The sequence below is a fragment of the Annulohypoxylon maeteangense genome (genome assembly GCF_022496945.1).
Source record: "Annulohypoxylon maeteangense strain CBS 123835 unplaced genomic scaffold GGS22scaffold_19, whole genome shotgun sequence".
Taxonomy (NCBI): Eukaryota; Fungi; Ascomycota; class Sordariomycetes; order Xylariales; family Hypoxylaceae; genus Annulohypoxylon; species Annulohypoxylon maeteangense.
In genome coordinates, this window is record NW_025953266.1 from 676,700 (window position 1) to 698,722 (window position 22,023).

Genomic DNA, 22,023 nt, shown 5'->3' on the forward strand with positions numbered 1-22,023 from the left:
TCTCAATAGGATCTGACGATTTTCTATAATACCGGACCCCCTTTCTTATTAGGTCTTTCCCTTTTCGCCCTAAGGAATTCCGAAGCTTCGCCAAATCAAGGGACGCGCCGAACGCTTTTGCGACTCCATCCCGCTTGCCGTCGGAACGTGCCTCGTGCGTGCTATAGCACTCCCTGCGATGCTATTGATGCCGGTGCGAACGCCTGCCAAGATCGGCTTTAGAGCAGTTCGTATCGTGGAATCTGCCGCAACCTTAAGGACACTTAAGCTTATTTGGAGCGTCCGTCGTTTTGTCGCTAGCAAGAAGTATTGCTAGGCAGCGATATAAAAGAAGAAGAAAAGAGAAAATATGGCAAATTCCATCTACGACGTCCATCCGGGTCCGGCTTTGGAAGGACAGTGGGTCCCCCGAACTTGATTTCGGGTTTTGGTGACAAGGAAAAGCATGGGAGGCACGAGATTTGAATTTCGCATGTTTAAGTTATTGGAATGGGGGCCTTGATGGTAATTGAACCCCCTGATCGCTAACTGGGATAGGAACGTTCCTAGGAGTCAACAGCTCCGGTCTCCAACGGTCCAGGTTCAGACCGGTCAGTCCGGTCTGTCTACCCATCCAATACATCACTGCGCGTGTCGATATGTTACGCATAAGCGGGATAGAGCGGGATAGTTCGGTGCGATGAATCCCGCCGGTTCCTGATCCGCTCGTTGCCTGCATGGTACGCGTATCTATAATGCGATGGGTTTCAAACAATTCGTCAATCGAGGGACGGTGGAGACACGAATCCGAATAATACAATACAATACTATACAATACTATACTATACTACCTATACTACCTATACAATAATATGGTTACGGCTACTACGCTTCAGGTTTAATTCGAAGACACGAATACCTCCAATACCTCCAATCTCGAATACCTAAATACGGCGTACATCGTACATAAAACCCCGCTCGGCGATGCTCCCATCCACTATCCTTCCTCTCTCTCCAAAGACATGCGAGATTTTAGGAATTGACGATCCCGACAGACAGCGCGTCGGAGAAGCTGCGAGGAGAAAGCAACTTTAATGAAATGTTCATGAGGACTAGGTCCACGGCTACGATCCTACCGCTGGCCGGGGCGCGGATCCTTTAAATACTGTATCGATTATTATCATTATTATTATTAGGTCTTTTCTCCCCCTTGTCGGTTTCACGCCAAGTAACGTTAATCTGCATCTGAATAATATTATGTAGAGAAGAACAGGATCAACCCCCGCGGATCGACGTAGCTGAGGGTATCGTATTGTGGGGTTGATCGTAGAGGATAGTGCCGCCCACCCGAAGCTAGCTCGGATGGCTCCGTAGGTTGTGTTGGTTTTTCTTTACCTAGCGATTTCGCTGGAAGTGTTGGAGGTTAGTTGGTAGTTGGTTGGTAGATATCTAAAACATCTGCTACAAAACCCGTACCGCAGCGGCACAGCGCGCTCGAATACGTATTATAACAGAAGAATCAGAGACATTTTTGATGCCCAACTTTTGAGCGTATGTAAATATTACCTACGCAGTAAGTAAATAGCTCACCCTCACCATTTTCGTATGTATGTATGTCTGGAGCTGGAGCTGGTAGCTCCGAAACAGTAGCTGAGCCCGGCTCGTTCATACCCCGATCAACCATTTGCAACCCTCAGTGCATTTGAAGACCTTTTTTTCAGCGTCGCAACGCAGATCTGCGGATTAGGGGCAAGGGCAGGCATCAATTTTCGTTAAACCAATATTTTTAGAATACGAAAACCTCTTCATCCCCCGAAGCTTTCCGTCGTAAAACCATTACAGAGAGTACTGGTACTAACAGAGGTATGGATTTACCTCGGTGAGTGCATCGCAATCGGAAAAGGGGTTAAGGGCTGTTGGAAGACCCTGTCGCGAAGGATTCAGCGCTGCAAGGTATTAATTAACCTTATAACTCGCCACGTGGGTGTCAAGCTAATCAGCATCGCGCTGTCGTAAGAACGCCCAGAACGCCCCTGGCAAAACCCCTGGCGACTGCTAATCGACACATGGGGGCTGGGCGTTTTCGACATCTCCAAAAGGCGCTCGCCCAGTCGCTATGTGACCCCCAATTCGATTGACCTGCAGCAGTTCTCAGGATTCCTGCAATAATATCGTCAGCGGCTTTGATTTATAAGCTGTAGCGGGTTATATTACACAGCATCTCAGCACATTCCGCTAAAAAAACGCAAGAAAACAGCATCTTCATTGACACATTTTCGTCGACACCAATAGCTAACACCATACAAAAGCGCATAAAAACGAAAGACGTCAAGCAAACCCCAGGTTTTCCTCAGCCTTATAGTAGTAAGTACATGAAAACCACATGGCACAGAAAATAAACTCGCATCAAAAGAGCCAGGCAGGCAGGTAGACGAGTCGAGAAGGAGATACGATAACACCTAAGCCCCAGCCGCGACGGCGCCACGACCCTGCGTCAGACAGCGGCGAGTGAGAGCGGAGATATATCCACTTCTTCGCACCCCAACCCGCGCCAACATTGGGACGAAAAATCCTTCCACTTCGCATGTCATGTATGTATGTATGTACATACTTACAGCATATGATGGATGAGCTGCTTGGGATTCCCGTAACGGTAGAAAACAAGCGATCGTGATGCAGCACGTCTACATAAGTCCGTTATTAATAGGACACAGCAGACGTGGTCCAGCAACATCCCCGTCCACGCATTTTCGTCTGATCTACGCGCTGCAGCAAAGATTGATTTTCCTGCCATCGCCCGATGATGCGCGGGAAGGTAATCTGCACTGTCGATGCTGGTTCTGTCTTGACATACATCGAGGAGATCCACCGCGCATATCTTCGGAGAATCTCATCCACGATATGTATACCTACATATATCTGCACCACTTACCTACCTACCCATTACCTTCCTACCTATCTGGAAAAAGGCAGGCTAGACACGGTTTAGTCATCCAAGGCATAATCCCAGCTGTCTCGACCTTTGTTAAGCTTAGATTTTAGGGCGATCCTTCGAGCTGGGGAGGAAGAAAACTATTGCCTAATCGAGAAGGCAGGATTTCTAGCGATTGGCCTCGTCTGCCGAGAATACCCCCTATCGAGTAGGTTGTGCGAAAATCACGTTTCGCTCGCTGCCGAGGCGTGGGGACGTTCGTTACCGTTATGTTTTTAGGTTAGATGCGATCTAAGTTTCCCATTTGAGGGCTTGCGCTGCTGGGGATTGTCGAGATTGGCGCGGCGCTCTTGGCTGGTTGTCGTTAGTGTGGTAGGTGAGGAGCTGGGTATGGACGGGCCACGTTTGTGGTAGGGCGAATCCATGTGGTTGAGAGACAGGACGTCAATCGCTCAACTATAAAACCTGCTGTTAACCCACGTATTGTTGCAGATCGACCTTCCTTGAGTATCGTAGCGTAGGAGATAGTAATGCCATGTGTACATGGTAAAGGTAAAGGCTGAAACTAAAGAGCTCTTCGAAACTCGATTAGGTAGGTTCACAACTAGATATGGACGATTGGCGAGATCTGGGCATATGCTAATTTTGTAGATAGGTCCATTACGTGACAAAACTCATTTGAATATGTAAATCCCATGTTTACTGGAAAATATTATATCTGTCCCTACCTGTGTTACGTAGTATAGCTGACGATGTAGGGAAGTAGTAGGGCTACAGCGATATCTCTAGGTATGTAGAGGAAATCAGCCCTAATCCACATGTCAGTAGGCTCAATGTCATGAAGTTAGAAGCAAATAAAGCCACGACAAAGAACCACCACGTCTAAGGCTAAGAGATCTTTGATAGCTTCAAAGCAAAGAGTTGTGGTGCATCCACAATGCCGTTTACAATCAACCCCTTGTAGTTAAGATAATAATCAATAATTTCATTGTAACTAATGAATGGCGTATTCATCTGTCTCTTGTGAAGCGTTCACTTTACGTTTCTATATATTACATGGCTTTCGACTAGCTAGATATCCTTTTCCATCGCCATCCAGTCTTCTACATTTCAAACAGAGTCGTCAAAAAGTAGGTAGGTAAGTAAGAAACTCGCGACTATCTGGAAACATATTGTAAGTATCAAAAAAACACATTCCGTCAAGATGCCCTCATCTTCCAACCAAGGCCAGGGTGAGAGACCCTTCGCCTACATCAAGTCGCCGGCTAAGAAAGATACCTACGCGAACCCAATGGGCAAGGAACTATCTACATACCACCCGGGGGCACCAAACCCAAGTGGTCACATTGATAGGCCATTCGTGTGGAATGGAGACAACAACAGCTCTAGCTCGTAGGGCAAGAAGTAGACGTAGTGGCTAGCCTTTATACGTAGCTACCTACCTACCTATTCACTGTTGAATGACAGATACGTAAAGCATTAATATACAAATTGTATAATCCAACGATTAATAAGAGGTACCTATGTGATTTTCAGGTGAGATTCTAGTGAGAATAATTGTCATTATGTCTGTGATTGATGTTGAGTGTTAAGGGTAAGAGTAGCAAGAACTGCAAACCAACACCGCAAGAGACCTTTAATTGCTCGTCATACTTCTCAAAAGCTTCTACATTTTCTCATAGTCTGTACACTAACCTACAACTTAGCCTTGAGAGAACCCTCCTCAAGCGAGCAAAGCCCATCCCTCATTTCCACCAACTGCTTCCTCAATATCTTCCCCGTCGCATTCTTAGGAAGCGTCTTAACCTCCCAAACACCACCCCTAAGCTTCTTATACCCACTAACCTGCGCATCAACCGCATCATGTACTTCCCTCAACGCCTTCCTCTTCCCCTCCACTGTCCCAAACCCGTCTTTCAAAATAACCCAAGCGGCCGGAAGTTCCGTCAACTGACTCTCATCCCAAACCGCGCCAACACCACCCTCAACCACATCCGGGCACGCATTAACCAGCGCCTCGAGTTCCGCCGGCGAAACCTGGAACCCCTTATACTTAATCAAATCCTTCGTCCTGCCCACCACACTGACCCTTCCCTCGGCATCAATCCGACACACATCCCCCGTATTATACCACCCCTCACGCGAAAACGCCCTCTCATTAGCCCCATCATCAAACGCATACCCCCTCGTAAAATTCGGTCCTCTAAGCCAAAGCTCACCCGGTTCTCCCTCAGGAACATCCTCCTCCCTCCCCTCCCTCACCAGCCGCGCCTCAATCCCGGGTAACAACTTCCCCGTAACCCCATCCTCCAGCGTCTCCCCGGCCTTCTGGTACGCCACATACCCCGCCGCCTCCGTCATGCCATATACCTGTACCAGCTTCCACGGCGCCTTTCCGTACAACTTCTCCCGAACCTCCCTCTTCAACGGACCCCCCACATTAATAAACCTCGCTCTCGAAAAATCAAACCGCGCCGTAACATCCGAGTTCGCGAGCTGCAGGACCACGCTGGGCACGCCTTGGAACGTCGTAGCCTGATCCGAGCCGACGAGCCGCGCGAACTCCTCGAGGGAATACGATGGCATGGCGTGGTGCAACATCCCGGTGTACGGGCCGAGGAAGAGGGGGAGCGTGGTCATGGCGATGTGCGTCCAGGGGGTATACGCCACGGTGCGCGTGTCCGGCGTGAACTGCGCGGCGTCGTGGGCGAGGAGCTGCAGGCTGTTTGCGAGGAAGTTGTGGTGGGTTAGGGCTACGCCTTTGGATTTGCCGGTTGTGCCTGAGGAGAGGTGGATTGAGGCCTGGCGGACGCGTGTGTCGGGGTGGTGCGGGATGGGGAGGGGGGTGGGTTGGATGAAGTCTGAGGGGAGGTGAGGGTGGTTGGGGGATGGGGTTATTATGGTGATGATTTGGGGGATTGGCCAGGTTACGCCTTGCGAGGAGAGCGAGGTTTTGGCGAGTTGGACGGCGCCTTTGACGAGCGGGACTACGGCGCCGTAGGAGACTATGAAGTGAGGTCGTGAGACGGCGAGTCCGTGGCCGATTTCGGTGGCTTTGAGGGCGTGGTTGATGGGGCAGACGATGCCGCCGGTCCAGAGGATCGCGTGGAATAACTCGAGGAAATCAACGCTGTTGGGTAGGATGATGGCCCATCTTGCCTGGTCTACCGGGTTTAGCTTGGTTTTGAGACCATTTGCGATTCTGCCAGCTCGGCTGCGTAGTTCCCCGATGGTTATGCTACGATTCGTAAGACTATCTTTGGCGATTAGGTGAGACTCCGGGAGATCTGGGTAGGCGGATTTGTGGAGGAATTCCGTTAAGTTCAGATCCCGTGGGATATCTATCGTCCCTGAGCTATAGACCCTCATCGTCGTCGTTGGCAATGGTGTAATCTTTGTCCAGTGAAGCTCCAATCAGAAGATGGCTACCAAATCTGTAAGCACATTATGTAGAAGAGTGTCATCAACCTCTCCGATCTCGTGACGAGTTACATAAGTGCTTCCATCGTCTCAGCTCACCAGCCACACTCGACTAGGCAAGGCAATATTACTCACCTGCGAACGCCTTGCGGGACAAGCATGACGATATCGATGCCTGCATATACAGCAGATCCGGTACCAACAATTCCGCTTCAAGCTAATGAGAAAATTATCTTCATTGGCCTCATTAAGCCAGCCACTAGGTAGCATCACTTAGGTATAGTCAGGTACGACTATGGAGGTGGGTATCATTCTATTGACTGCATGTAATGTTACTATGCCGATCGGTTGTGGGGATGAGAGGGTGTGGATAGGGGGATCCTTGCTCCTTCAGGGGTCGAGAGTGCCGGCAAGTTATGCTTATAGCGATGCTGTTACGCCGTGACTCGAGATGTACGATGTGGAGATGTTTGCGCGGCCAGGTCACAAAGCATATTTAGGCAAATTCGAAATTTATTCTATACGAAGAAATGCAGACGAGTGCTTACTACAGGCCTATGCTAGACAAAAAGCTAACGTCGAGAAGGCCGTCTCGCTATCGAATGATGGTATCGAAAAGGTAACGCTGACCAGTCATGACTGAGGCTTAGGCGATGCATCTTCATGGGTTTCACGTAACGGAAGAGTCGATTGATCTAGAACGCCTCCAGTAAATAGTCTCATGGAACGTCGAAAGACGACTAAATTTCCAAGCTCGGCAGGTCATCCAAAAACCGTAGGATGTTCACCATGCTGTCATGGGATCGTAACGCTGGCATGATATCCATCCACAAGCATCGTCGGCACCGAGTCCTTGCAAGGCAGCATCTAGAAATTTGGAGACATCATCATCGTGATCGGACGGTCCCGAGTGGCGAAAGCCTACAGTAAGTGAGGTTGGTGATGGCATCAGCCAAGACGGCATTTTATAGTAGGCGGCCATTGCGGATAGCATCGACAAGGTCTGCTGACTGGCCGGATCTGGGATGAGACATAATAACCGCCAAGCGCCTCGTGGAGTTCGAAATTGTATGAGAGCCATTGAGCTTCAGACCCAATTCGATCCAGGCAACGGGTCTAACTTCTTGGTTACGGCCTGCATAGAAAGAGGCCGTCGCATTGCTAGAAAGTAGGCTTCTTAATGTCATCTGCGATGGATACACATTGAACCCCATAGGCTTGGCTACCAGCGCAGGCTCGCAATTCAGGATTTCGGACCTCATAATGTCCGCGTAGCTTCAAAACTGTCAAAACGACGTTATCGAGAGTCCGATCATGGGTAGTATTAACGAAACAAACGGAGGACATACTAATAGCCAAGACATACATAAGGTAAGATAGATTACACATACGAATAAAGAGGGCGTCGACATGGTTATATGAAGCAGATGTAGCAGATGTTGTGCCGGAAATCCGAGTTTGCGTTACTTGCAGGACATGTTGCCTTGGGGTAACTGATATGCTTAAACCGTGCTGTATAGGATATCTCTTCTCAGGTGTTATACTGAACTGTGGTTCGACTATCATTTTTAGGTACGGCATGTAACGTGCTGTAAGTTACTGAGTACCTGGAGAAATAGGGGTTGCTTCTAGAACAACACAGAACTGTAGCGTTGAATACCTACTAGGTAGGTAATAGTAGGTAACGAGTAGGTTTTTTCTGCGATGTTGCCGACAGAAAGACCGTTTCATCTCATCGTTACTTCGTCTAGCAACACCGAGTCCCTTTTGGACCTCTATGTGGTAGACGTTTTTCCTGGGGCACCCGGCACTGGTACTGATGGGGATGGGACCTAGGACCCTAGGTGGTGTGGTATGCATTTGGTGGAACCGGTAAACTGGCGAACTTCCGAATCTGCATAAGCGATCTCCAACGGCCGGGGTACGGCTTATTAGACCTCTAATATTATAGTGCAGCGCGCTATTAGTTTAGGTCGTAGAGACCCATAAGTCGTGACAAGACTACTTGGTGTAGTAGTAGATGCCACCATGGCATTTCTCTCGGTACCTTGCAGATTGACGGGCATCTCGCGTGTTGTTGAAAGGAAGACTGGAGCCGAAGAAGTCAGTTTCTCGCTAGGTACGGTGGCATCGTGAATCGTATACTATCAGGCGTGCACTCAGCTCAAGCTGAGAGGTCTTGATTAGTCACAATATTACGTTGGAATAACCTACCTGCTTCACTGAAGTCATAGTCATCATACGAAAGAAACGCCGTCCCTGCTGAAGAGCGAACTACATCCACAGTAATGGCGCCGACGGAGACAGAACCACCGCCAACGCCAACTTTCTTGAAGTTATCCTACCCAGCGCCGCGTGTGCTGTTGATACGGATGGACCGCCCGAAAGATCTCAACGCCATGTCTACAGCGGCGCAGTGGGAAATGGACTCTGTTTGGAAATGGTTCGACCTTGAACCCCTTCTGAGCGTGGCCATCATCACGGGAACTGGTCGAGCATTCTCCGCGGGCGCAGATCTGAAAGAGTGGAATAACTCCATGTCCGGCGACGCGGATCCAAAGAACCGCATGGGAAATTCGCCGGCCTTCAAACCATTGAGTCGTCGACTCGGCAAGAAGCCCGTGATCGCAGCGGTTAATGGGTTAGCGATGGGCGCAGGGTGCGAGTTTGCGATCAACTGCGACCTCGTCATCGCCGCCGAAGACGCTTACTTTGGATTGCCGGAGGTAAAGAGGGGAATTGCAGCGATTGGCGGTGCGCTACCGCGACTGATACGCACGATCGGATTACAGAGGGCGTCGGAATTCGCACTTACCGGTCGCAACGCCTCAGCGCAGGAGATGTTTCAATGGAGCATAGTCAACAAAGTAGTCCCGAAAGAGCAAGTAGTGGATGAAGCTATCAAATACGCCGAGACGATCGCGAAGAATAGCCCAGACGCGATTATTTGCACGCGCGCCGGCTTACGACAGAGTTGGGAGACGGCTAGCGTTGAGAGAGCTGTGGAGTTGACGCTGGAAAAGGAATGGGCGGAGTTACAGAGGGGAGAGAATATCCAAGAAGGCCTGAAGGCGTTTGCTGAGAAAAGGGAACCGAGGTGGAAGGGGAGTAGGCTTTGAGCCCTAGAGATCTAGAATAAGCACCTAATATTCCACCGTATCTGATCGTGGCGCACTGATAGAAGCTGGAACCGCGTTGTATGTACTGTAATATTAGCACGCAATAGAAGCGATCAATCATAACCCGTTCTCGTGGTTCACGATCGACTTCCTTTCTAGGTAAATGCGCGATCCGCACAGACATACCGTTACTAGTATGCGATTTAGTAGACTTCTCTTTACCTAATAGCGGAAAGAAGTTTTCACAATGTCATTAAAGATCCAGCTCGCTTGAGGTGATCTTCACTCGTTTATCTCGCGGTGGTCGAATCAACATCTTCGTTCAGGGGTTCCGTTCGCTAACTGCCGCTTGGCGTATGCAGCTATAAGGATTACAGATGGCAATTCTTTAGCGTCATCCCCTAAAATACCAACTAAGAAGTTAGTTTCTCTTCTAATTTCAACTACCGCAGCGTCTAAATGGCGAATCCTTGCCTTAGAACCAACAGGACGAGGAACGAACCCTAACAACTTACCGAACTAATGCACCTCTGCGGTTCATTCGGGTCGATCTCTAGAAGAAATTCGGCCGCGATTATACCAAGTGTTTTCGAGATCGCGTAAATGAGGTTAGACAGGTACCATCAACTCAAGGTTTTCATAGAAGCTATCCCGAACGGATGGTTGGCGTATTCCGTAAACGTGGTTTCTCCCCGAAGAACCTATAGAGATCACTCTTCTTCGGGAACTAGTTCCGGGCTTATATAATTCTTAGCCTCCAATTCGTACCGGCAACCTCTCAAATCTTATTATACAACGTGATATCTGCGGCCAAGTATGGTAAGCTCGCAAGAGATCGGCACGGCTAAATTCGAACAAACTGACGTGAGCTGAAATAATGGACTATTACTTACATAACTCGTCTCCCCATCGTCGATCACTCTTTTCGATGTTGGGGATCGGTCGATAGAGTTATCACTTTTTTTCTATCACTCGTCTCGTCATCATGGAGGCCGAAAAGTCTACGGTGCCCGCTGAGCGAGTTGACAAGTTCGAGGAAGAACTGGATGATGATGCCTCGTCAATCAGATCTGCTGCACGCGGGGATGACTTGCCAAAGGGGTACTTCTATTCAATTGGGTTTCTAGGGGCCGCGACTGTGAGTATTAAAAGCCAATATATTTGCGAATACTCATCGAGACTAATTTCACGATAAGGGTTTCTGTTTATCGGCTATATCAGCTTTCATCTTTCTGCTTCTTCCGACCAATGTATTAACTTACATAAATGCAGATATAGGTATGTTAAGGAAGCGGGTGATAGCTTATAGAGGCATGTTGGAATAACATTGAATTAGGTCCCAGCCCCTATATCGCATGGGTCAACATTGCCCGGACTCTCTCCTTGTCCTTCACATATACGATTCTTGGCCGACTATCTGATCTCTTCGGACGACGATGGTTCTTTATCGGCGGCAATATTGTCGCTCTCGTCGGTATAATCGTCTGCTCGGCCGCGCAAAACGTAAACAGCTTGATCATAGGCAGTGCGATATACGGACTAGGTGAGACGGTTCAGTTGAGCTTCAACGTGGCTATAGGTGAATTAGTGCCTAATAAGCACCGACCGATGGTTCTATCGTTAATATTTGCGACCAATGCGCCAATCGCTGGAATTGGCCCTATGATCGGTAAGCTCCAGGCGTTAACGATAGGCTTAGAATCGCTAGCTAACCCCCGTGTAAGCTCGAGCTATGCTGCAAAACCCCAACATGGGATGGAGATGGTGTTATTACCTCAACATTATAGTGGTCGCATTAGCAATAATCTTGCTATTCTTCTTCTATCATCCGCCAACTTTCGATCTCTTGCATGAGCGAAAGACTAAGATGGAGATGCTCAAACAGCTTGATTGTGAGTTCTAACACATCATCATCAAGTACATGGAACTCATATGTGAAACTAGATGTTGGAATATTTATGTGGACGGCTGGACTCACTCTGCTTTTAATGGGCGTGAGTTGGGGTGGAACGATTTACCCGTGGAAGTCCGCTGCGACTATTTCGTCAATCGTTATAGGGGGCGTCCTCCTGGTTGCGCTCTTTATCTACGAGGCCTTTGCCAAGCTCGAGTACCCGGCCATTCCAGTGCAGTTCTTTGCGAATAGGGGGTTCATTAGTCTTGTTGCCTGCGCCACGGTCGCGACAGTAAGTGCTGTAGGATCGCACATGCGAAACGCAATAACTGACTTCATCTAGATGTCATACTATTCTGCCGTATTATTGTGGCCTCAGCAAGTGAAGGCACTATATACCACGGATATCACATACGGAGGATGGATTTCGGTAAGGGCTCTCAGGTGAAAAGGGTGCTAGCGAAGAAATAACTAACTGAAAATGCAGTGCACTGTCGCTAGCGCTACGGCGTTAGGCCAAGCATTCGGTGGCTTCTTCGTGAAATGGGGAGGAAACGTTCGAAACTGGATCATTTTCTCGACTTTCTCCATGGTCGCATTCGTCGGTGCCTGCGCTTCGCTTACACCAGAAACTTTAAATGCTGGAATCGCATTCACGATGATCGGGCCATTTTTCGTTGGTGTTATTGAAGTTTGTGCTCTTGCGCTAGCTCCTCTCTTCTGTAGGCCGGTTGACATCGGCCTTGCCTCCGGACTTTTGGCATCGATCCGCTCAGCAGGCGGCTCAATCGCTGTAGCCGTCTATAGCAGTATCCTATCGAATCGCCTAGAAACCACCGTACCTGCCAATATCGGCCCAGCTGTAGTAGCAGCCGGACTTTCTGAAGACAAAGTCCCCGCCCTCGTTGCGGCCGTACTAGGAAGCAAACTTGCTAGTTTTCCTGGATTAACCCCTGAAATACAAGCCGCCGTCGCCTCAGTCCTACCAACGGCATATTCGCAGGCGTTCAAGACCGTCTATCTGGCGAGTCTTGGTTTCGGAGGCATTGCTGTCGTCGGTTGTCTATTTTCCAAGGATGCTCAAAAACATCTTACCGATAAGGTCCAACGTAAGATGAACGGCAAGGCAACTGGGAAAGAGAGCTTGGAATCCTTAACATCATGAATGTGGATGAAAAAGGGCTATGCTTAATTTCGGCATGGTACATGACAGCTTATAAATATAATGAGGAAACCTTCCTAATGATTGACATGATGTTGCAAACGAACAATATTCGGAAGGGCAATAACCGTGGAAGTTAATTTATATAGCGCAAGCACGGGCCGATACGAGCCCTGAAACTTTTTGTTCAGCTGTTGTGCGTAGCTCTCAGTACTGGTATTAGGTGGTTCACAGACCTCGATGGCTGTTTAATTATAGTGGGCGAGTGCACTAGAACGCTATCAGTAGCATTCTACAGCGAGTAAACCAGCTGGATGCTCGTTAACCAACCCCGTGTAACTTGAACATTCCCACCTAGGGCTTCGGAGCTGTACCGCTATCAAGTCTGAATCTTAGCTTAACAGTAAGATTGTAGTAGGTAACATATGAGACCTTACCCTTACCAATGTACAAAACCTATAACTCGACCCTTTATTTGATGATAGTTTATATCCAGATAGTTAAGATCTAATCAAACAAGAGAAGGAATATCAAGGCTGAACAATTGAAGAATAAGATATCTATCTCTATTAAAGAAATTCGAAGTGAATTAAGAATGAGAATTTTACTAGATCAGTCCGTGATTAAACAAGGTTAGGTAACCTTAAAAGCTAATAATTTGAGATTGCCTTTAATGGAATGTCGACTTGATATGATTGGTGGATTATGGTAACACGAAATGATAGGGCAATTAACGATGTTCAGGAAGGTGTTACAGGGAATAAATGTGCTGAGAGATGAAGTCATTCGGTGCAACAATTAGCGAGCCAAGCACCTAGGTCCTACCTCTTCTCTTAACCTTCCTCCTCCCAATCATTCATTCACATCAATATCGAACCTTTCATTTCATACACCGCTACAAAAACTTCGCTACTTCTTTCTAGGTAATAGGAACAAATCCTAATGTGTGCAAAGTTTGTCTTTCGGTTTGCTAAGATTTACATTGACAATAGCAAAGGTATCCTAGAAGGAAGAGTGGAAGGATCGTGATAACCTGCCCACCAGCCACCCCTCTAACCAAGATAAGCACCTTCAGAAGCTACCCCGCAGCCGCCTCCTCACCAACCCCAGGTTTAGGTGCTGGTCGAGATGGAGAATTGCAACGTTGACATGGAACTATTCCGACTCTTCCATCATGTCTCGGAGGATTTAACTTGGATCACCCTGGGAAATGAGTCGAGTTTTTCTACCCTCGTTATAAAATGATTTCATCCCGCGAATCGAATCACGCGCCTTGTTCCTAGGCATGCACTTAGCTTGCGCTGACTGCAGACCGCCTTGCCAGATACAAGCAGGAGCTAGGGAAAACTCGTTCCACCGCATTGGCAACCATACATGGAGAGATCTACCTTGGTAAAGAGAAGCATTTAAGATGAGCCGATTCCACGGGAGCTCGTCGCTCCTAGGATCTCCTTCCCTTTCTTCAGTCTTAGCATCAATATTTTTAGAGTAAGCTAGACCGGCAGTTCCTGCAACGTCAAGATGAAGGGATCTGTATTCACTTACCTCGCCACCCTCGCCTCTTCCCTAGGCGTAGGCACCGTCAACGCTCAGGTTTTTGACCCGAACAAGGGCAGCTCTGGTGGATGGGATCCGGCAGTCGTTGGAACAAATAAAACGACCAATGCGACTTTCTCGAACCCTGTTATGACACTCAACGTCGGCGATCCGTTTATGACTAGATATACTGTGGATGGCGAGGATTGGTATCTGTTTACTTATACGACAAACACAAATATCACACTTAGGCGCTCAAGATACCTGACCGACAACTGGGACAATTCGGAGAGTCGCGTCGTTTTCAATCCAAATGCTACAAGCGGGGAACCGTGGTCGACCAGTCTATGGGCACCGGAGATCCACAACATATCCGGCTCTTGGTATATCATATTTACTGCGACGTCAGATGGTGACAATCCGCCGCCGCTGCTTGATGCCATGTGCCCAATAAATTGTCCCGTAAGTGTTCGATTTATTACCTGAAGTTATTACAGGCTTGAAAGTACATAGTCAGAGGTAAGTAATTCATCGCTAACAAGAGGCTATAGGCGATCAACCACCGAATGTTCGTTCTGGCGGGAGACGGGCCTGATCCGTGGACGGCTAACTTCGAGATGAAGCCTATGTTAGATACATACGACATGTTCGCCATTGACGGGACATATTTCCAACACGAGGACCAATTATACCACATATACTCTTGTTGGGAGCAGAAATACTCTTCATGGCCAGCCAATCTTTGCATCACTCGCATGTCGGACCCATGGACGGTCAACTCGACCCTTACCGAGCGTCGCATTATCAGCATACCCAATGAGCCCTGGGAACAGGTGCCTTATGGACGGCCCATCCGACTCGCGACGAACGAAGGCCCGCAGCAGCTCACGAACCCCAAGACAGGCCAGAACTTTGTAATTTACTCTGCGGCGCGCGTTAACACGCCATTTTATTGCCTGGGCATGCTAGAGCTCGTGGGTAACGACCCTATGGAGTATCAGTCGTGGCGCAAACACACTTCAGGGTGCATCTTCCACCAGAACACGGCGGCGGGCGTGTACGGAACAGGCCACGCGAGTTTTACCTCGTCGCCGGATGGGTCTGAGAATTACATCGTGTACCACGCTCAAACGACGGCGAATCCAGCAGCGGACCTGTTTCGTACTGCGCGGATACAGAAGTTCGATTGGAACGAAGACGGCACTCCTAAGTTCCCGAGGGCCGAAAATGGACCATTCGGAGTTCCAGCTGGTCAGCTGGCTTTAACGAAACAATAATGGGTTACCTAATGAAATATGTTTACATAATAGAAATAATGAGTACTAATTATTTTGATGAATAATATGATCGAATTTGTGTTTACTCAGCAGAGCTTCTGCTTTGTCATCTCTGCCTCCATTCCAATTTTTATACCCCAGATATTCCTACAATATCGTCCCGAGTCGTGAATGAATATACAAACTCATATCTCATATCTCATTATATTGCCAAAATATCCAATTTACACCTCTTCCCACGATTCCCAAACTTCATCATATCCCATCCCCTTACCTAATACACATTCAGGATCACACCAACCCCCACCACGCCAACGCCACAGCCAAAAGCACCACCAAATCAACAACCCCCCATCCCTTCCCCCCCAACCCTAACCCCAACCCCAAACTCCCCAAAGCAGGCGCACCACTAACCTTCTCGCCAACCTCATCCCCAAAAGCCCCAATAATATTCCCCCGGGGCCAATACTCGCACGCAAGATACCACCCCCCGTTCCCGGGACACATCACCGCGCCGCACCCCACATCAGTAGTATCTCTCCAAACCAACTGCGTGAAATGTCCCGTCGACTCGCCGAACCCCGGGTCTCCGTAATCGTATCCAGACACCTCCGACGCCCACATATCAACACAGGACCCCGCGTCGGAGCAGCCGATCGCGAGGTTCTCGCCGTACGGACCGCCGCTATGTGCCATATGGCAGGTTTTGCCATCTCTCTTCACCTCCCCGTCTAACGAGCTGTCCTTACCACTCCCCCCTTCGTTCCCCCGTTTTAACTTAGAAGAGGGGGTGTGCGTGTTTAGGTAGTTCGAGGCGAAGGACTCGAGGGTCGAGTTCCAGCGCACGGTGGAGGCGTTGTAGGATTCGCGGTAGAAATTGGTGCTGTTGAGGATGGCGGAGGTGAATGTTTCGTGGTCGGTGAAGGAGGGGGCGTCGGTGGGGAGGGGCGCCGCTACGGTTATTATGATTGTGGTGTAGACGGATTGGCTTGTGGTTAGGTGTGGGAGGAGGAGGAGGGAGGTGAGGATTGTTGGTATTATTCTTGATCCGGTGTAGGATAGGGCTGGGTATGGTAGGGACACCATTGTGTTGGTTCGGACTATCAAGTCCTGTTTGAGGTAGGCTATACTGTATAGGTAGGTAGGTAGGTAAGGAAAGTTGAAATGCGCCTTGCGGCTATACGCTGTAGATTATAAGAGCAGCCAGCGCTCTACGAATTGAATTATTCTTCACTGAAAAATGTCCAAGAAAATATCGATCCGTGACTATAGTTACGATAGCAGGAGTAGGTAAACGGACATAAGTGATTGTATAGGACAATTACTTCTCATTCGATGTAACAAGGAAAATAATAGCTTAGTGATTTACAAAGGTCTTTCAAACGGTCTTTAAAGAAAGAACAAACGAAGCTGAGCCAGCCTAAGTGGCGACCTTTGAGCCCTGCTCATAATACATCATGGCTTCTGACAGTGAAGCCACTACCAACTTACGGGCGGCTAAAAGCCCAAGTCGGGGCCTCATTCGGGACCCTCCACGGCGCGAAGATGTGAAGTTGGTGGAATTCTTGGAATGCCTATGAAGTCAGAAAGTCTTCCAAGATTAAAGTTGACCGGCATGACGTAGCGGTTGGGGAGATCTGTTTCGTCACTTCTTAGCCTATCAATTCCCTAAACTGTTGCTTGGGGGAAACAATTGGAGAGGCTTCTTTACAGGGGGTATAGGGGGTACAGGGGTCCAGATGGTGTGTCCAGGGAACTGGCAACTAGTTTTACTCTTCAATTCAACATGAACTGGAAAATACTAATTAAATGCGCTGACAAAGGTTTGGATTAATACATGATCTGATGGACATCGGATTAAACAAGCCATAACCTAATGATATTGTATTAGATTCCTTGGAAGTTATCACTGTCTTACTTAAGCGTCGGTTGCTGCCGACCAATATAGGTGTAAGCTGCCTGAATGGGCGAACCAAGGGATAGATATTTTCGTAGAATTGCTTACGTACATACTCTTTCTCACAAAACATCTAGTTATTTATTTTCACGAGATCTTTGTCTTTGATGTACCATGTAAGTGGGTGGAATAGGCGTGATAGAGATATTCGGTTGACCCTAGGTACCTACATACAGCCCGTACCTTTAAACAATGTGTCCAGCTATCCCCTCTATTATGTAATACAGATTCAGCACTTGCTGTCGCAGGGCAAATTACCCCAATTAACGGAAGAGGGGATAGGTTTGTTCAAAGCCTGATACGAGTCTGCCGACCCCCTAGATTACCTAAGCTCTTATACAACCAGGACTCTTATAAAGATGAATAATTCATCCCGGGATCATACTCAGAAAATGGTAAAACGACTTGGCTTTTGATAAACTAGACAGTTTTAAACCCCATCATATCTCATCCCGAATACAAAGCTCACCACCACTTCACCACCCCTAAAACACAATCACCCCCCTAAACCTCACCTTCCCCGTAGTACACGCCTCCATCGCCATCTCCACATCATCAAGCTTGACCTTCTCAATAAGACACCTAACCCCATGATCCTTCGCAAACTGAATCGCCTCCTCAGAATCCAACGCATGTCCACTAGGCCAACCATGAATACTCGCCCCCTTCTGCACCAACAACCCCGTATCAAACTCAACCGGCCCAATAGGCGCCAGCACCAACAACTTCCCACCAACCTGCAACCCGCCCACCAGCGGACTTATCGCCTTCGGATTCGGCGCCGTCGCCACAATCAGCGCCGCACCACCCATCTTCATCAAAGCCTGCACGACGTCCTCCTTCCCGGCATCAATAAACCCATGCGCACCAAGCTTAACCGCGAAATCCCGTTTACTCTCCCCGGAGCTAATCGCAATAACATGGTACCCCATCTTACTCAAATACTGAATCGCAAGATGTCCCAACCCACCGACGCCCTGCACAGCCACGACATTACCCTGTTCAACGTGCAGTTTGCGGACGGCGTTGAAGACAGTGACGCCGGCGCATAGGAGGGGCGCGGTTTCGGCGGGGTCGACGTCGCGCGGGACGCGGACGACGGCTTCTTCGCGCAGGAGCACGTATTCGGCGTACCCGCCGTCGACGGAGATGCCGTTCACGACGGCGTTATTGCACATTTGGAAGTAGGCGCGGGCGCATTGGCGGCAGGAAGAGTCGTGGCCTTTGGGGTGTTAGTTTGGGTTGTTTGGATTGTTTGATATGTACCGTGTATAAAAAGGGGAGAGGGAAAAGGGGGTGGGGGTAAGTGTAGAGGTAGGGGAGAGCTGAGAAACTAACCTCCATGCCAGGGTCCGCCAACCCGTTCACCACCCGTAAACCTCGTCACATCGCTACCGATGGCAACGACGTCGCCTACGATCTCGTGTCCGGGGATGCGGGGGAATTCGTTGTGCATGAGGCCGGCTGCCTCGAAGACGTCCGAGTGGCATACGCCGCAAGCGAGCACCTTGACAAGAACCTGTCTGGGACCCGGATGTTTCAGCTCGATGTCCTTGATCACGATAGGTTGGCCTGGCTTCTCAAGGACGGCGGCCTTGAAGGTTTTTGGTAAAGACATGTTTGTTCTAATTGATTTGGTTTATCGTGTGATCGAAATCCTCTTCAGGCTCAGTAGAGTCTTGACAGTACCTATACGTGAGATGTATGATGAAGTAGACTAGACAGGCGGACGGTGAGAATATTTATCCCAAGTCTTGCAAAAGCAAGTGACGCGAGTATGTGTCTTGCTCCATCATCATGTGAAACCTATCCAATATCCAACGGTCCTTAACATCGTGCCTAAGTCCGTCCCGGAGCAGGTCAGTAAGTCAAGTAGGTAGCTATGTAGTGCTGACTATGGACCGACCGCTCCGTGAAGTAGTATATGGATATGTTCCACGCCACCGTGATGCCAACAAAGGGAACATTACGTTAGTATAACGCCCGTCTTCTCTAGCTTGGCTGTCTAGATTTAGTTAGGAAAACCCCACCAGATTCGATGAAATTAACATCGATGTATAACACCACGTTACGCGATTTAATGGTAGTAGGTTACAGTGATAATTGTAGTGCATTGATGAAGCATAGCTTGGTAGGTAGTTTATGAAATGTCGTGTCATATTCTCGAAATCATCATCTTGAAATCGTGTCTAGTATTTTCGAAGTTTAGCGACCGGAATCATCGAGACAATAGGATAAAGAGAAAGGTCGAACTCTCCAGAGACCTCAGCTCCTAAGAACAAGCCACACTATCGAAAAGAATTAGTCTGACGTCATTCATTATACACATTTCAGATCCAGATCTCGCATGAATATTGGGGACTTAACCTTTTAGGGGGCCAAATACAATGACTCAGAGTGGATCTCGGATTTCCAGTCCATAAATCAGTCTGCCAAATCCGATGAGGCTTACCTAAACTCACTCGGATTTGGGAGCTCCCAGCTTTTATTCCGATAGTTAATATGGAATTACAAAATCCGGCTGCTGGAATTTACTTGAGGAATAACTAATGGCAAACGCCATTGATAAGTCTTGAAACGCCTTCACTTGTCCACGGAAATATGTAAGATCCAAGCTACACAAATTTCATTGGTCACTTGCCTATAAGGTATGTAGACACAACTTGGAAAGTTTCTTACACTTCAAAGAGACAGCTTAGTAACACTAAGCTCATTTCGCCTTTTAACCCCCTAACTCCAGCTAGTATAAAACACAGCCATAACCATCTCGCTCCGATACTTCTCAATCCCGCAAGCAGGTATCTGGCGAATTGTCATAGCGTTATTGTGCACCGAGACTAGCTAGGGCGGCCCGCAACTCTCGTACAGCTGTAGGCACATCTTCGAAATTTAAAGCCGAGATCGCCCATTTAGCATGTTTCTGCGCCTGTGTCATTGCCATGTCGTCTACGTTAGATGAGTTCGGCGCGCCACCATTATATTGCTGAACCGGTACTGGCAGCGGTTGCGAAACAACCGGCTGTGGGGGTTGAGAATAGTAGCTGTGGCTAGGTGCAGGTGCAGGAGGGGGGATATGGTGCTGCTGTTGAGGCGGGACAAAAGGTGGTGCAGATGGTCGATCGCGGTAGAAATCTTGGGGCGGTGCTGAAGGTGGTAGAGCCGGATCATGAGAACTAGGACTAGGTATTATTGGCGAACCCGTCAGATCGTAAGTCGCCGGGCCTGGAGGTGGCATATCTATCGTAGATGGTAGGTCTAAGGTATCAGGCGCACTAGGTTCATTCGGGAAATAGCCTCCTGGCTCCCGTGTGGGAGGACCGGGAGGTACTATAGGAGAGACCTGCTCAAGGTTTGGTTTTGTCGGCACTGGAGACGACGTTGGCTCAGACACAGGGGCTGGGAAGGTCTGATAACTTTCGGCTGCTGTTGGATGTCGTATTCCATCATCGTCGGGGGCATCTTCTACCGAGGCGGGTCTTGGTTGCGCAGCCCTGATCATCTGCACTTCCGGATCGTCAGGGTCGAGCGCCTCTTCCTGCTTAACCTCCTCCTGTTTAGGGTTCGATTCATTAGGGTCTTTTCCGTCCTTAATAGCCTTTAGTATCCGAGCAGCATTCCACTTTGCATATTTGATCTTCTCTTGCGTCTCTGCATCGGCTTGTCCCCAAATGTTGACTAACTGGAAGAATGTAGCCGCGGCTTCAAAGGTGCTCGCCGTTTGTCTGTAGTTGCTCGTTAGCGATCGCTCTCATATGAATACGTTCATGTGCTATAGGCAATGTACTGTGTGACTTTGTTGGCTTTTAGTGGCCGAAGTGCCCTATCGAAGGTTTCTTGCGCAAATTGTTCGACGTATGCTTGACCAGCTACATCATCGTGAATCGCATCGTTCCCAACTTGTCCTTCTTTGATCTATGACGATAAATTCTAGTTAGTGAATCATGCCTCTAGAATTAGGGATAAGCTCCATCATCATACATGTTCCAACTTTTCCATCAGGTTCGTGGTAAATAGGTGGCAGTCATCGTCGCTAGAGTGAAGCCCTTTGCCAAGGATCTGATTGACGGCCCAGTAGAAACCTGTGATGTTGGTATCACTTAGTAAAAATGATCTACATATCGATGCGACAACGGTAGGAGCTTACACCAGTAGGAAATGACTGGCTTCGCAGCCTCGAGTTGTGTTGCGCGTACGATAAAGGGCGTTATGCCCGCCTGTTTTAGCTTCGCGGGTATGTTGGCCGCCATGGAGAAGCCGATCTGGTTTTCTTATAAGAAGTCGTCTTTGGTACTGGGCTGATTAGAAAGTGTCGCAGAGGATGTCAAGTGCGGTGGTAGGATAAGTATTCAACTTGGAGCCTTGGCACTAATACGGAGGCTGGTGTCGCAAGTAAATAGATAGTCGTTTGAAGTCTTTATAATCCAAGCCCTGTAGGTTCGATTTCTAGCGTTTGACAAAAGGCAAACTTGCGACGTCGGCAAAAGGATATATCGTCGCATGCGTAGTTCAAATTGAAAAAATAGGCAGATATATATTAAGAGGTAGGTAGAAAGATAAAACCAGCATCCACGCAATCTTTAGCTTCCAGGTTGCATCAGGCACGATCCAATTCAATTCCCCGCTATGCCCGCTGAAGTCACTGGTTCCACACTACGCGGGCAGCATCGGTGCACCAAGATAAGGAAGAGAGCTCGCGCCACAGCTCTCTTATCAATCCCGAGTCGCCCTCATTACTAGCCACAAGTTA

The 22,023-nt window shown here is 48.5% G+C and overlaps 7 protein-coding genes across 7 annotated transcripts; 3 read left to right on the forward strand and 4 right to left on the reverse strand.

The window, feature by feature from the left end:
• Positions 1–4,494: 4,494 nt before the first annotated feature.
• Positions 4,495–6,559, reverse strand: GGS22DRAFT_59927 (acetyl-CoA synthetase-like protein). Its single transcript, XM_047967510.1, has 2 exons — positions 6,467–6,559; positions 4,495–6,410 (listed from the first exon to the last, which is right to left on the reverse strand). Exon 2 carries the CDS (start codon positions 6,278–6,280, stop codon positions 4,607–4,609), a length of 1,674 nt encoding a protein of 557 aa, XP_047815433.1. The 5' UTR covers positions 6,281–6,410; positions 6,467–6,559; the 3' UTR covers positions 4,495–4,606.
• A 1,889-nt stretch (positions 6,560–8,448) lies between these two features.
• Positions 8,449–9,472, forward strand: GGS22DRAFT_59919 (enoyl-CoA hydratase/isomerase). Its single transcript, XM_047967509.1, has one exon. It carries the CDS (start codon positions 8,620–8,622, stop codon positions 9,448–9,450), a length of 831 nt encoding a protein of 276 aa, XP_047815434.1. The 5' UTR covers positions 8,449–8,619; the 3' UTR covers positions 9,451–9,472.
• An 846-nt stretch (positions 9,473–10,318) lies between these two features.
• GGS22DRAFT_172537 (trichothecene efflux pump) lies at positions 10,319–12,685 on the forward strand. The gene is made up of 7 exons (XM_047962778.1): positions 10,319–10,588; positions 10,647–10,728; positions 10,787–11,119; positions 11,175–11,342; positions 11,395–11,636; positions 11,688–11,774; positions 11,832–12,685. Exons 1-7 carry the CDS (start codon positions 10,436–10,438, stop codon positions 12,507–12,509), a joined length of 1,743 nt encoding a protein of 580 aa, XP_047815435.1. The 5' UTR covers positions 10,319–10,435; the 3' UTR covers positions 12,510–12,685.
• Positions 12,686–13,634: 949 nt separating this feature from the next.
• On the forward strand, positions 13,635–15,321 carry GGS22DRAFT_172538 (glycoside hydrolase family 43 protein; the record flags this gene model as incomplete). Its single annotated transcript, XM_047962779.1, has 2 exons — positions 13,635–14,504; positions 14,594–15,321. The coding sequence occupies exons 1-2, from the start codon at positions 14,028–14,030 to the stop codon at positions 15,317–15,319; spliced, it is 1,203 nt and encodes a 400-aa protein (XP_047815436.1). The 5' UTR covers positions 13,635–14,027.
• Positions 15,322–15,387: 66 nt separating this feature from the next.
• GGS22DRAFT_172540 (PR-1-like protein) lies at positions 15,388–16,693 on the reverse strand. Its single transcript, XM_047962780.1, has one exon. It carries the CDS (start codon positions 16,403–16,405, stop codon positions 15,611–15,613), a length of 795 nt encoding a protein of 264 aa, XP_047815437.1. The 5' UTR covers positions 16,406–16,693; the 3' UTR covers positions 15,388–15,610.
• Positions 16,694–17,690: 997 nt separating this feature from the next.
• Positions 17,691–19,456, reverse strand: GGS22DRAFT_59943 (alcohol dehydrogenase GroES-like domain-containing protein). The gene is made up of 2 exons (XM_047967512.1): positions 18,615–19,456; positions 17,691–18,498 (listed from the first exon to the last, which is right to left on the reverse strand). Exons 1-2 carry the CDS (start codon positions 18,892–18,894, stop codon positions 17,762–17,764), a joined length of 1,017 nt encoding a protein of 338 aa, XP_047815438.1. The 5' UTR covers positions 18,895–19,456; the 3' UTR covers positions 17,691–17,761.
• Positions 19,457–21,652, reverse strand: GGS22DRAFT_59942 (DUF605-domain-containing protein). The gene is made up of 5 exons (XM_047967511.1): positions 21,421–21,652; positions 21,255–21,355; positions 21,061–21,188; positions 19,644–20,998; positions 19,457–19,564 (listed from the first exon to the last, which is right to left on the reverse strand). The coding sequence occupies exons 1-4, from the start codon at positions 21,521–21,523 to the stop codon at positions 20,098–20,100; spliced, it is 1,233 nt and encodes a 410-aa protein (XP_047815439.1). The 5' UTR covers positions 21,524–21,652; the 3' UTR covers positions 19,457–19,564; positions 19,644–20,097.
• Between the last annotated feature and the right edge of the window lie 371 nt (positions 21,653–22,023).